At 44.9% G+C, this 14,874-nt stretch overlaps 1 protein-coding gene across 1 annotated transcript in view; it reads left to right on the forward strand.

Annotated features, from left to right (window-relative positions):
* The first annotated feature begins 4,332 nt into the window (after nucleotides 1–4,332).
* MAPKAPK2 (MAPK activated protein kinase 2) overlaps nucleotides 4,333–14,874 on the forward strand; it is a 209,888-nt gene continuing 199,346 nt past the window's right edge. The window contains exon 1 of the mRNA XM_063955175.1: nucleotides 4,333–5,012. Coding sequence (XP_063811245.1) covers nucleotides 4,800–5,012 — 213 coding nt within the window. The 5' untranslated portion in view covers nucleotides 4,333–4,799. The remainder of the gene's footprint in view (nucleotides 5,013–14,874) is intronic.

Consider the following 14,874-nt stretch of genomic DNA (forward strand, 5'->3'; position numbering starts at 1 on the left):
ACCTGACCACTGACGTGTCCATAACCCTCTACTGGTAGAAATGAACAACGCACTTAGACTTGATGCCAGTCGGCAAATATTCCGCTGTGCATCACGCATATATAGACAGTGGCGGATCCAGGGGGGGGGGCACGCGGGCCCGTGCCCCCCCTGTCATGTTTGGCACTTACAAAAAAAAAAACGAACAGTCCCTTCCCTTTAAAAAAGAAGCGGCGGCGCTGTTCACTGGCTCCCGCCGCGATGAAGGACCCAGCGGCAGCAGTATTAATGAGTCGGAGAGACTCATTACAATACGCTGCAGCCGGCTGTAGCAAAGCCGGAAGACTCGGAGGAGAGGGGAGGCTTTCCCCTTCTCTCTCCTCCCCTCCTCCACGATCAGCAGCCGCTGGTGCTTGGCTCGGCCTGCACATGAATTAAGCAGGCAACTCGCCAGCACCTGGACTTGATGGGGCAGCAGCATGCCCCATGGGCATAAGGTCAGTGAGTGGGCATTTAATGAGAGGGAATCTGGTGCAGCCATATAGATTTGTGTATATGTGTATATATATATATATATATATATATATAATATATACACATGCTGTTTGTGTGTGTGTGTATATATATATATATGTATATATATATATACACTGTATTTACACACATACTGTTTGTATATGTATATATATGTATGTATATATATATATATATATATACTGTATTTACACACATACTGTTTGTGTATATATATATATATATATATATATATATATATATATTTACCTGGGCACTCAGTTGCAGCGCTGGGATGCACTTGTGCTTTATTAATTCTAAAGGTGGGTACATACTGGAAGATATATCTGTCGATCGATTGATCTGCAGATATATCTATGGACGGATCGGGCAGTGTGCTGTGCATACACACTGCCCGATCCGTCGGGGACTGACGCCATGAGTTGGGCGGGGGTGTACACATGCCCGCCCATTTCTGCTGTCAATTACCGCCGGCCGCCGCAGCATGTGTCCGACCGCCCGTACACACACAGCGACGCGCCAATATATCGGTAGATATATTGGCCGCCGGCTGTGCTCCGGGGCCGACGCTATACGTCTGTGAACGGCGGAGTTCACAGACGTATCGGCCGTACACACTGGCCGACAGACCCGCGATATATCGGCCGTTCAAGAGAACGCCCAATATATCGGCCAGTGTGTACCCACCTTTAGATAGGGTATATTAGGCTGTTTGCTGGGTTCAGGAGCCCCTGCCTCCCCCCCACACTCCCCCACCCCCCACACTCTCTCTCTATTTTCTTGTTCTCTCTCCTCTCAGTTATTGTGTTAAGCTTCCATGTTTTCTTCTGTCTGTTTCCCCAGCGATACTTTCCCTTCATGTCTCTGTAAACCTCACTACAAATGTCTCACTACTCCCTCCTACAGAGACCTTAGGTACCCACTGCCTCTCCTTGTCCGCCTCTCCTTGTTACCCACTGCCACCTCCCCCTGGCATCACCCACTTTTTCCTCGTCACCCTTTCCCCGGTGTTATCCACACTGCCTCTCACTGTCACACTCTCTCTGCCTCTCCGTCTCCCACTATGTCTCCTTCACCCACTGCCTCACCCTCTTCCTCTCCCCTGCGTCACTATAAACCCATCACCCTCTCTCTTCTGTCACTCTCTGCCTCTCCAAAGTGTCACCCTCTTCCCGTCTTACGAATATGACATTCCCTTTGAGGCCATGACCCTTGTTGCTAGGTCATGCCCTTGTTGTGAGGCCATGCGCACCTTCATGGGACCGCACGCCGAAGGCGTGCAAGTGGTGCCCCCCCTGTCATTTTTTCCTGGATCCGCCCCTGTATATAGAAATGCATCTTTCAAATGCTCTATAGGCAAAAATATACTGTCCCTATCTAGGGTATCAATATTTTCAGTCAGGGAATCCGACCACGCCAACCCAGCACTGCACATCCAGGCTGAGGCGATTGCTGGTCGCAGTATAACACCAGTATGTGTGTAAATACATTTTAGGATACCCTCCTGCTTTCTATCAGCAGGATCCTTAAGGGCGGCCATCTCAGGAGAGGATAGAGCCCTTACAAGCGTGTGAGCGCTTTATCCACCCTAGGGGGTGTTTCCCAACGCACCCTAACCTCTGGCGGGAAAGGATATAATGCCAATAACATTTTAGAAATTATCAGTTGTTATCGGGGGAAACCCACGCATCATCACACACCTCATTTAATTTCTCAGATTCAGGAAAACTACAGGTAGTTTTTCCTCACCGAACATAATACCCCTTTTTGGTGGTACTCGTATTATCAGAAATGTGTAAAACATTTTTCATTGCCTCAATCATGTAACGTGTGGCCCTACTGGAAGTCACATTTGTCTCTTCACCGTCGACACTGGAGTCAGTATCCGTGTCGGCGTCTATATCTGCCATCTGAGGTAACGGGCGCTTTAGAGCCCCTGACGGCCTATGAGACGTCTGGACAGGCACAAGCTGAGTAGCCGGCTGTCTCATGTCAACCACTGTCTTTTATACAGAGCTGACACTGTCACGTAATTTCTTCCAACAGTTCATCCACTCAGGTGTCGACCCCCTAGGGGGTGACATCACTATTACAGGCAATCTGCTCCGTCTCCACATCATTTTTCTCCTCATACATGTCGACACAAAAGTACCGACATACAGCACACACACAGGGAATGCTCTGATAGAGGACAGGACCCCACTAGCCCTTTGGGGAGACAGAGGGAGAGTTTGCCAGCACACACCAGAGCGCTATATATATACAGGGATAACCTTATATAAGTGTTTTTCCCCTTATAGCTGCTGTATAGTTAATACTGCGCCTAATTTGTGCCCCCCTCTCTTTTTTAACCCTTTCTGTAGTGTAGTGACTGCAGGGGAGAGCCAGGGAGCTTCCCTCCAACGGAGCTGTGAGGGAAAATGGCGCCAGTGTGCTGAGGAGATAGGCTCCGCCCCCTTATCGGCGGCCTTATCTCCCGTTTTTTATGTATTTTGGCAGGGGTTAAATGCATCCATATAGCCCAGGAGCTATATGTGATGCATTTTTTGCCATCCAAGGTGTTTATTATTGCGTCTCAGGGCGCCCCCCCCAGCGCCCTGCACCCTCAGTGACCGGAGTGTGAAGTGTGCTGAGAGCAATGGCGCACAGCTGCAGTGCTGTGCGCTACCTTGTTGAAGACAGGACGTCTTCTGCCGCCGATTTTCCGGACCTCTTCTGCCTTCTGGCTCTGTAAGGGGGCCGGCGGCGCGGCTCTGGGACCCATCCAAGCTGGGCCTGTGATCGTCCCTCTGGAGCTAATGTCCAGTAGCCTAAGAAGCCCAATCCACTCTGCACGCAGGTGAGTTCGCTTCTTCTCCCCTTAGTCCCTCGATGCAGTGAGCCTGTTGCCAGCAGGTCTCACTGAACATAAAAAACCTAAACTAAAACTTTCACTAAGAAGCTCAGGAGAGCCCCTAGTGTGCACCCTTCTCGTTCGGGCACAGAGATCTAACTGAGGCTTGGAGGAGGGTCATGGGGGGAGGAGCCAGTGCACACCAGTTAGTCCTAAAGCTTTCTTTAGATGTGCCCAGTCTCCTGCGGAGCCGCTATTCCCCATGGTCCTTACGGAGTCCCCAGCATCCACTTAGGACGTTAGAGAAATGACAGTTAAGGGGGGTACTCACGGAGCGATATTCTAAGCAATCTGACTAGATTGCTTAGAATATCAGCATGATCGCTCCGTGTGTAGCCCCCTCAGCGATAGCGATGCGCGGCCCCGCACATCGCTATCGCTGCTGCTAGATTGGCCTGCATGCAGGCCAATCTAGCGGGTCGCTCACTTCACCCGCTGGGTGAAATGAGCGCCCCCCCCGTCTCCCCCCGCACGCTCAGCACAGATCGCGCTGTGCTGAGCGGTAGGAGAGATGTGTGCTGAGCGGTTCGCTCAGCACACATCTCTCCTGCATCGGCCCGTGGGTACTGGGCTTTAGTTACAGGTTGGTTGGTACTTTATCTCTCTCCACTATATCTCTGTCCAAGGCTTAGTAAATAGACCCTTTATATATATGTGTGTGTGTGTATGTATATATATATATATATATATTTTTTTTCTTCTCCTCACTATCAAGCCATAGAGCTCATCCATTTAAGTGATTTTTCTTAACGTTTAGTATCCGACACTTGCAATTGTGGCTCACTGATAACAACGATTACAATACAGTACTAGTAGCAGGAACGTACAGTTTACTGTCCTAGCTGCGGTTGCTATTGGCTGGTCCCACTCTGCGTCTTGCCGTTGCTTTTTTAACAGCCTTGTCTGTGTCGCCCTTTTAAGAGCGGCAGCCGAGGCCGAAAGCGAGGCTGTGACGTCATCGTGGAAGTGATCCGGCGCTGGAACGTTGAGAAGAAGCCGGAGCCCGGAGAGTCAACGTTCCAAAGAGCGATCGGTCACGGTCTGGAGCTCCGCGGGAAGCCGGCGCTCTACGGGCTCTCCTCCGCCAAGCCGTCCTCCCGAACCCCCCACTCTGGCACCCCCGGCTTTCTGCTCACTTTGTAGGACCTTTAAAGGGTGAAGTCTCAGGGGCCCCTCCTCCCCCCCGCTCCATATAGGGTCCCATAGAGTCCTAGGCTTAGGGGCCCCTCATACATTCTTTATGTCTGATTTAGAAATCGGGCTTCTTTGTTGGGTATCCTGACGGTGATTAGAACGTAACCTCTCATTTCTGCCCCACTGAGCCCTGTATTCAGATCCCCCGGCTCTACCGTCCTGTTATTCCTGTATTAGGGGTTACATATAGGTCCTAAGCATGATGAACCCGGGGCTTCCCTTCCTCAATCCACCAACGCTTAACCAGCCCCCAATCCAACAGCAGCAGCCACAGTATAAATCTGCCCTACCCATCAAGAAGAATGCTATTACAGATGACTACAAGGTGACCAACCAGGTCCTGGGACTGGGCATCAACGGAAGAGTGCTAGAGATCTTCAGCAAAAAGACTGGGGAAAAGTTTGCCTTGAAGGTAAATGGAATAATGGAGGAAGGGGTGTTCCCATCTGACAATAGGGAGCAGATGGCTGACAGTGGCCATTCATACAACTAGCTCGCAAGTATTTGCTTTATGATAACAAAAAAGTGGAAGTTGTCGTTACTAAAGGGAAGTCGTTATTGCAACTGCTATTATGACAGAAGGAAGTGTAATGTAATAAGATACGATGGTGTGTGCAGTAAACTGCATGTATAGTCTGGGGTGCTGATTATGGTGATAATGTTGGGATTTGACAGTATGTTTGGATAGTTGTGGCATTGATTTGCTATTGTAGTATTTTGGTTTTCTCTGCTGTGGTATAGAAATTTGTTCCAGGACTCTCATTTGCTGCTGGAAAAGGCCACAACTGCGCTTGACTGACAGATTGAGTGTATGTTTGACAGCTGTTTGAGCAAATCAGCATCCTGTATACATGGAGACACCTGTCATGGATATTGAAGCACGTGAAGTCTACGTTGAGCATTGCAAGGGGGTGACTGATTCCTTTTTTTAGAATAAAGTAGTAATATCTGAGCTTTGACCATTTGCTGTTAAGAAAAGGCCTGCTCAATACTGCACATTATAAGCAACCTATAGCAAGGTATATGGTTGAGGAACATATATGACTGTCTTTCTGAATGGGGAACTGGCAGAAATGCAAAGCTTTAGTCAAAGGTTGTCTGTGAGCTAACTGATTAAAGGTCAAAAATATTGTCCGATATATAAACCGTTGTGAAGATCAGTGATTTTTACCTGTACATTTGTGAGTGATCAGTGATCATGTTCCCCTCCAGCAGTTGTTGATTTTGAACCCGCACAGCCATTGATATTATACTACTTCACCTATAACCTCCCTAACTGCATCAAAATGTTTTTTAATACTTGGCTGCAATAGCAATAACACACTGACTTTTGCAATTAATTTAGTCCTCTTATAGCCAGTCATCTATATCACAAGTCAGAACTATTGGAGGCAGGTGTTGTGATTGTAGGGCAGTATAAATTGCCACATATGTACCTTTTTTTTTATTTTTTATTTTTTTCTTTTTCTATATGATATCTTCTAGGTGACCGTGTGATATGAAAGTGGTACTCGCATAATTAAACCCAGTGCTTATCTCCTCTGTAGTGTGAACTGAACTAGCTGTGATTATCACTATCTGCTTAATTTACCATGTCTCCTATGCCAGAATGGGTCTCTCTACATCACTACAGTAAATTATAGCAAGCATTTTCTGATTCTGCATAACGTATTCTGTTCTTTTACTTTTTTTTTTTTTTTTTTAAACTTTTTTTTTTAAATTCATTTTTAATTTACTCATGAAATATTGACGTGCATGAAAAAAATGGGTTTAGAGCAGGGGTTCTCAAACTCGGTCCTCAGGACCCCACACAGTGCATGTTTTGCATGTAACCCAGCAAGTGCACAGGTTTATTAATTACTCACTGACACATTTTAAAAGGTCTGCAGGTGGAGCTAATTATTTCACTTGTGATTCTGTGAGGAGACCTGCAAAACATGCACTGTGTGGGGTCCTGAGGACCGAGTTTGAGAACCTGTGGTTTAGAGGGACTAGAGATGAGGTTGTTGATTAACTTTCTGAGCAGCATGCAATCCTCGGTGTTCATCTACAGTCCCCACATCCAGAGTGACTCCCCCCCCCCCCCCCCCCCCTCCAGATAAGAGACAGTGGTTGTTGATGAACCATAATACATATAATCATGTAGTATATGCATTATGTTTGTCTATTACTGATGTGATGTCCTTTTAGCAGGTAGAATGCCTACTATAACTTACGATATCCTGATACAGTAATGAAGATATGTGTACACTAACCGAATGGTCTCTTTATTAAGCAGTGATGACACCTTTTTATTTTTATTTTTTTTTAACTTTATTTTATTTTGAAGAAAGGGGTTCTCGCTGCCGTGTCCTACTTAACAAGTGGGCTACCACAGAGAAATCTGATTTCTTCTTGCGGGCCCTCATTTTGAATGATGCGCATAGGGATTGCTCAGAAGCCCAATTTATCAAGCAAATCTTAGGTTTACATCTCTCCATAATGCGTTGGGGTATCTGCAAGCCGGAGAAGGGTGTCAAGATCCCCTCCAGTTCAGGTCTCGCAGAGTTAAGCCCCATACACACTGGTCGACCTTGCCTAATTAGCAATCAGCGCTATATTGCTGATTGCTAATTAGGGGAGATCGCCAGTGCATACACACTGAACGATATTGTTCAGCGACATCATCCCCCGCACTCCCCGAACATGCAGCTCTCCAATATAGTTAAAGTTGAGCTGCATGTTTGGTAGTTAATGCCTGAATGAGAACGACCCGCGGGTGTGCTCATTGTTCAGTCATACACACTAGACTATATGAACAATAGATCTTTTAAAAAAGATTATCGTTCATTTCGTCTAGTGTGTTGCCCAGTGTGTACGGGACTTTAGACTGCTGATGAGGAGGAGGAAACCACTGCTTAGTAGCAGGGTTTTGCCATATTGAAAATTGCAGATGATATGCGTTCTGTATCGCAGTGTTAAGGAGTGCACCCAAAGAACCACCAATAATAAATAGACCCTTTGCAATGTAAATCTCTGGAATTCTTTGCTGGTTTTTATGAGTCATTACCAGAATATCATCACCGGAATCCCGACAGCCGTCACAATACGACAAAAGCATCCAAAAAGGATCAGTATCCCGACAATGGCATCCCGTCAGCCAGGATCTCGAAGGTAAGTACTATTGGTTGGGTTAGGTTTAGGCTGTGGGAGGGGGCATTAGGGTTAGGTTGCTGGATGTGGGAGGTTAGGGTTAGGCTCTAAGGGCGGATGGTTAGGTTTAGGCTGTGGGAGGGGGCATTAGGGTTAGGTTGCTGGATGTGGGAGGTTAGGGTTAGGCACTAAGGGTGGATGGTTAGGTTGAGGCTGTGGGAAGTGGGTGATAAGATTTAGGCATCACAGGGGGGAGTTTAGGGTTAGGCACCAATAGGGAAGGTTTAGGTTAGGCTGCGGACAGGGAGGTTTAGGGGAGGGAGTTCAGGTTACTTACCTCATTTCCGCAATCAGGATGCAGGCGTCGGGATACTGATCGCTGGCATCCTGTCTGCTGGGATTTCATACTGAATCAAATAAAACATCACTTGCTACAAATATAAGTAATGTTTTACCTTTTTATTTCCTTTAAGCCCAGTGCACAGGGGCTTTGAACCCTCTCCAAAAAGGGTATGGACCCCGTTACTCCCCATCTTCTAAGGGGAAAGGGAGTCTTCAGGTCCCCCTTCGATAAAACTATGGAGGACCCATTGAATCCCCAACCCCAGGAGCCAAGATGCCCCTTCGGGGGCAAAGGTCTTTGGGATTCCCTCCCTCGCGAGGCACAGGGTTGGCTAGATACTTCGTCAAACCCCCCCCCATCAAAAGGAGAGAAGCTCAGGAGACTAGGGGAGGGGGGCAGCCCATAAGGGTCTCATCCCAAACCTCCACAAACTTGATGCACTCACAAAAAAACACAAAAAGGTGAGGTAAAAGGTGCAAACAAACGTGAAATAATAGGCACCAGCCCGAAGGTTTTACCTCCCATTATACTGGTAAGTGATCACTCATGATGTCTCTAAGTCATGGGTCTTCAACCTAGGCCCTCCAGCTGCTGTGGAACTGTACATCCCAGCATGCCCCGCATCAGTTTTGGCATGCCTTAATAGCAAAACTCTGGCAGGGCATGCTAGAATGTGTAGTTCCACAATAGCTGGAGGGCCAAGGATGAAGACTCGTTCTCTAAGTGGTAGGTTGTACTTCTGTAGGTGCAGTAACTATTGGGTCTATCCAGCTATGCCTTAATATTAATGTGTAAATATTCAGTATCCGACACCTGTCAAAAATGTGTTTAAAAATAGCACCTGGCTTTTTTTTTTTCTAATGCCAATTTGTACATTCTAGCTCCAATCACTTTTAACAGAAGCACCTATGGGGCGTATTCACTTTATCAGTCTCTCTGCGCATATTCTGGGGAATTCAGTATGAAAATGTGAAGTTCGGGATCTCGTCAGTCAGTATCCCGACGCCGGCATCCCGATCGCTGCAATGCCGACGGGTGCGCTAGGTACTCTAACTTCCCTCCCCTACCCCCTAACCCTCCCTGTCGGCAGCCTAACCCTAACCTCCCCCTATTGGTGCCCAAACCTACCCCCCATCCTCTTTTTTTTTTTTTTTTTTGCAGCCTAAACCTAACCTTACCCCCTTAGTGCTTAACCCCAAAACTCCCCCGGTGGCGCCTAACCTCCCCCCCCCCCCCCCCCCCACCGCTGCCTAACCCTAACCTCCCCCCCCCCCCCCCCCCAAAAGTGTGTTCCGCAGCCTAAACCGTAGGCGGCTGTTTATGCATAACTTCGGGATCCTGACTGTCAGGATACTGATCCTTTTGGGATTCCGTCATTGGTGTTCTGACAGCTGTCGGGATTCTGGTGACTGTATTATGGCTGCGAGGATCCTGAACGTATTCCATTCTAGGTATATACGTAAGGGAAACTTTGCTTGAGAAATGTCATTAAAGTTTTATGAGAGCTGCTGTGAGGATGGAACTTCACAAATCATGTTCTAAACATATTTTTCATTTTTTTGTTTGCACTAAGTACAGGTTGAGTATCCCTTATCCAAAATGCTTGGGACCAGAGGTATTTTGGATATCTGATTTTTCCGTATTTTGGAATAATTGCATACCATAATGAGATATCATGGTGATGGGACCTAAATCTAAGCATAGAATGCAGTTATGTTACATATACACCTTATACATACAGCCTGAAGGTCATTTTAGCCAATATTTCAATATTTTTTTATAACTTTGTGCATTAAACAAAGTGTGTCTACATTCACACAATTCATTTATGTTTCATATACACCTTATACACACAGCCTGAAGGTCATTTAATACATATTTTTAATAACTTTGTGTATTAAACAAAGTTTGTGTACATTGAGCCATCAAAAAACAAAGGTTTCACTATCTCACTCTCACTCAGAAAAGTCCGTATTTCGGAATATTTGGATATGGGATACTCAACCTGTATTGACATTTTTTACATACATTTGTACAATGTCAGAATTATGGTGAAGGAAAAAAAATATATAAGTACTTTATCTTGGCAGAGAAAATACCAGAAAATCTCCTTCCAATGATAAACAAAACTATTAGTTAGCGTAATTGAGGATGGACTTTATAATATACTGTGTCGCATCTTAGTGACTTATACTGTACATTTATTACTTAATTATGGACTCTATAACACGTGGCGTGTAACCAGACACTCCACCCTTACTTGTGAACTGGTATATGAAGTAGAACCACGCTGCTATATAAAGTACTAGCTGTAAATATTCTTATTACATAATATACAACAGTCTCTCTGCTAGAGGTGAGCCTGTTCTCTTTAAATGCTCAGGAGGCAAAAGGGTTAACTGGTCTTATATTGTCTTTCTGCCAGAGAATTAAACAGGCTTCAGCGTTGGTTCAGCGCCCAAATTGTACCTCTTTGTTCTGTGAAACAAACTCAGGGCAACTTGTGATTAATTGTTGCTAGGAACATGCACTGTAGATTAATGCTGCCATGTGAGGCATTAAAGAAATTGGTCAATGTGACTGTATCTATAAAACATACTGAATATACTGTTGTAGCTATAGCATTTATGCTTCGAGTATGTTCAAAGCTTTTGTTAAATTTGTTTTAAACCACTTAACTGGCATGGTCAGATCATATGTGACCACGCCGCCCCACTGTGTCCCCCCATTTCTGACAAGGAGATCCGTTCTGCAGATGTGCATTATATAATACTTAAATATTTTTTTGAAAATACTTTTTCTACTATTTAAAAAAAAAAAAAAAAAAAATGAATCTAAAAACAACTATATGGAATGGGTTTGAAGGGAAAAATAATCAGTTAAATTGGAATAAAATGACAAAATTCCGTATCAACAAATTTCTTTTAAGTTTAACGTTCTAACATAATCTTGGTTCATTAGACTTGGTGTAATAACTTGAATGTTAGTTTGCCGGAAGCTTTTACTCAATTGGTGAGTGATGCATAACAATTTCTATGTATAAGAGCATTTTCCAGTGTGATCACATGTACCGATTATAGTTACCCCAAGGTCTGCAATGTTTTTACTCTGTCAGAGGAGTAACCTTCATTATTATGCTAAGTTAAAGGGAGAACTGGTGGACATGAGAATTTCTTTTGCCTTCACTGTCAGGGTGGTATGTCATAAGAAGGAGGGAGTGTCCTTCAGTGACAAATTTCTATGTTGATAATGTGGTGAGTGAGCCTGGGTGACCCTGGGGTCGGGTGACTGCCTTGCTGCCAACTCTCTGTGCGTTTCAGTGACATCAGCAGCTTAGGGCTGTGCTGTTTCTTCTGTCACTCTGTTAACGAGAAATGCTATCTGATTACATTCATCGTATTTCACTTTGCTGTTCTCATGCAGTTAATCTCCATAACAATATTTTTTTTTTTTTTGTGGTTTTGATCTTTACGTTTCCTAATACCTCCTTTGTCTGTTATTTTTATAATTATTGCACAATGTCTTCCTGCACCTTGCAGTCATGTGGTGAAGTTGGAGTTTCCGTTTTCTGAATGAATACAGGAAGCTCTAAGTGTATCATGGGGGTTTTCTGGGGAAGTCTGTCAGAATGATCATACGTCATTATAATCTTACAGAGCTCCGATCATAATTTTCTCTGTCTCCTGTGACCCACCGCTTTGCCTCAGCATAAATTGTATAAGCTTATTGATATCCATTCTGTTGATGCTCTCTATGGAAATTTGACAAAACTAGTGCCGCGATGCTAGTTGCAGGATAACTGTATGTGCTAACACACAAGTGGCACTTAAGTCAGAAAATGGCGTTTACTGCAATTAAACCTAGACATTAGAGGTGGGGAGAATTCAATTGTTGGTTTCTCCGGCTGCCACTAGATGGTGCCCAATGGATCAATTCAGTTTTTACTCTGGATGCGCATGCAGCGGGGAGACACATTTAGGCTCGCAGCCCCCTGAGGTGCAAGTTGAAATGTGTGTAAACCTCGAGGTTTGAGTGTTTAGTGCACCCTAACCTGTGCTTGAGACGGGCTTAGCCACTTTGTGCCGCTGAACCCGGTACTAATGGCCGTGCATACAGGACATTCGTGCCCAATGGGGGCAACAGTTGAATAGCCTGGGTTTGTGCCCAATATGTTTGGGCCCCACAAAACAATTGAAGCTGCCGCTACTTGTGGTAAACCTCTCCACCAGACTTAAATGCTGGGTATGATGCAGACAATTGAATATCTCCAGGCACTCGTTCCCAAAACTAAACAACATTGCATCCAGTGGAATTCCCCCTATGTTTTGTGAATGGTAGCATTGCAGTAACCATAGGAGTCGGTGATTTCCACCCCCCACGTGCTACATTTATCCAGTCATCCACCCCAGTAGGTATCACAGATGTCTGCACTCTGACTGTGGCCATCTAGATTGTTTGACACTAGTGTATGGCTTTGTACACACGGTGCAATGTGCCATACAGCCCTACATTGACTATTTGACATGTCCGGAGCCCGGCCCCGCCGATAGTCAAGGTCGGGCTGCCTGCACAGTCTATTTTTTCCTTGCGCTGTCGATCACGCGGGACCGCGCATTGGCATCACAAGGACTATACACACTGTGTGATTTGCATTATATTTTCTTACGATTTTGACTATATAGTCAAAATCGAAAGAAATAGGCTGTGTACACACTGTGCAATAAGAGAAAGGTAGGAGTCTGCACAAATAAATATAATTGTTGGAAATAATATCCAGCATAGTCCTGTACAAATTTATACCCTCCATAGGTTGGCGGTGCTTCCAGAGTTAAGTATAGCATATTTATAAAGTTGCAAATAATCTTAATTGTATCACATTAGCTTCAGGACTGTGATTGTGCAGATCCCCAAATCCTGATGCAGTGAGGACAGAGATGAATAGAATATTCAGTATATTATATTCATCTGCACATTGTACCAATAAACCCTCTTTAACGGTTACCAGCTGTGGAAACAATGGGGCCACAGGTCCTCTAAAACGCTTATCATAAGTACGCAGGCTAGGCGAGACACACTACCACACAATTAGCTGGTCACCTCCTGCTTCTACCAATCAATAACAGTTATAACCATAGCGATCTAATAGCTTCTTAAAGACTGGGTTCTGAAGCATATGTGAAATACAGATGTGTTCTCTTACAGCCTTGCTGCAGTCACACTAAACAACACTTGAAGTCCAACCATGCCGTGGTGGGACTCGGTAGCGAAGAGCGTCTTTTTAGCGGTTGTTTTTTTTTTTTTTCCGCAAAAATGCGTCTTAGATGCACAGTGATGTAATAGGATGAGATGCTACCGCCGACAGGGGACTCCGGAGAGGTGAGTATTTAAAAAATGTGATAATGCTGATTATCTTTACAGGAATAAAAGCTATACCTTAAACACACCGTAAATACACTTTGAACCTTTAGCCACTGCGGCCGCTATACTTAATTCACACTCTACGCACCTTTTACGCTATTAGCGTACAGAGTCCCGTACAGTGTACGGACTTTGCGTACACACGCCGCGCTGACGGTACAAAGTACTCACAGCGCGTACACACCCAGAGATGCACTTTAAACCTTCTACAGCAATGCAATGCAATAAAATAATAATAATACACTTTAAACCTTAGCAGGGCAATGAGCACACGACACCAATTGTCATTTTACCGCTGGGTTCCGACACCACAGTGGATTATTTCTGAAAGGGGGTTTACAATACAAATTATACACTACAATAGAAGACAATATATAACAGAATAATGGCTACAGGTCAGTGTACATACGTGAGTATATTCGCGTGCGCTTCCCGGTCCGGTCCTCCGTCATCAAATAGATAACGTTGTGAGTCTTGTGTCAGGCTTTATTTATACAAGTCTTCCAAAAGCAATACAATGGATACTGTAATCCCTTTGTCCATTGGACACAGGAATGCACTTTTACAGTACAGGAGAGGTCATAGGTTGATTTGAAAAGGTAGGCGGTCTTTCTCAACTGCTCTTGTGGGTGGTCTCCTCTGGATTCCCGCCGCATACATAATATACAGTAAATACAGTTTATATCTATTTTCTACTTCTGCACATAACTATCCGCAGGAACATGTGATCTTCCGCAGACCAACACCGAAATGTTACCCTTAAAATACCCTACAGCTGGATACCAAACACCACCTTATAACCTTAGTCTGTCCCCTCTTATCCTGTAAAGGTGAATCCCTTTGTTCTGCAACCATTTAAACAGCTATAACTTTCTGATGTGGTGCAAGGAGACTATGTGTACATTGTGCACTATTTGGATTAAATATGTAATGTGTTTTGATGGCTCTCCATGCGTACACAAACTCTGCCGTAAATACCCATACCACGCGCAGGTCACGCAGGAGCGACCATACGCAAATTGCGGATATGTGCACGCGCAGTGGGCATGTGTGTGCAGTTTGTACGTGATGTGTGTTCTGCAATATTTTTAGACTTTGACAAATGTGTGCACGCGCACTGCACCCATTATAGATTTATTATTTATTAAGTTATTTATATAGCGCGCACACATTCCGCTGCGCTTTACAGAGCATATTTGCCCATTCACATCGGTCCCTGCCCCAGTGGAGCTTTCAATCTATATATTCCCTACCACACACACACACACACACACACACACACACACACACACACACACACACACACACACACACGTTAATCTTGTAGGGAGCCAATTAACCTACCAGTGTATTTTTGGATTGTGGGAGGAAACTGGAGTAC

This window comes from Pseudophryne corroboree, chromosome 2, assembly GCF_028390025.1.
Source record: "Pseudophryne corroboree isolate aPseCor3 chromosome 2, aPseCor3.hap2, whole genome shotgun sequence".
In the NCBI taxonomy this organism is placed as follows: Eukaryota; Metazoa; Chordata; class Amphibia; order Anura; family Myobatrachidae; genus Pseudophryne; species Pseudophryne corroboree.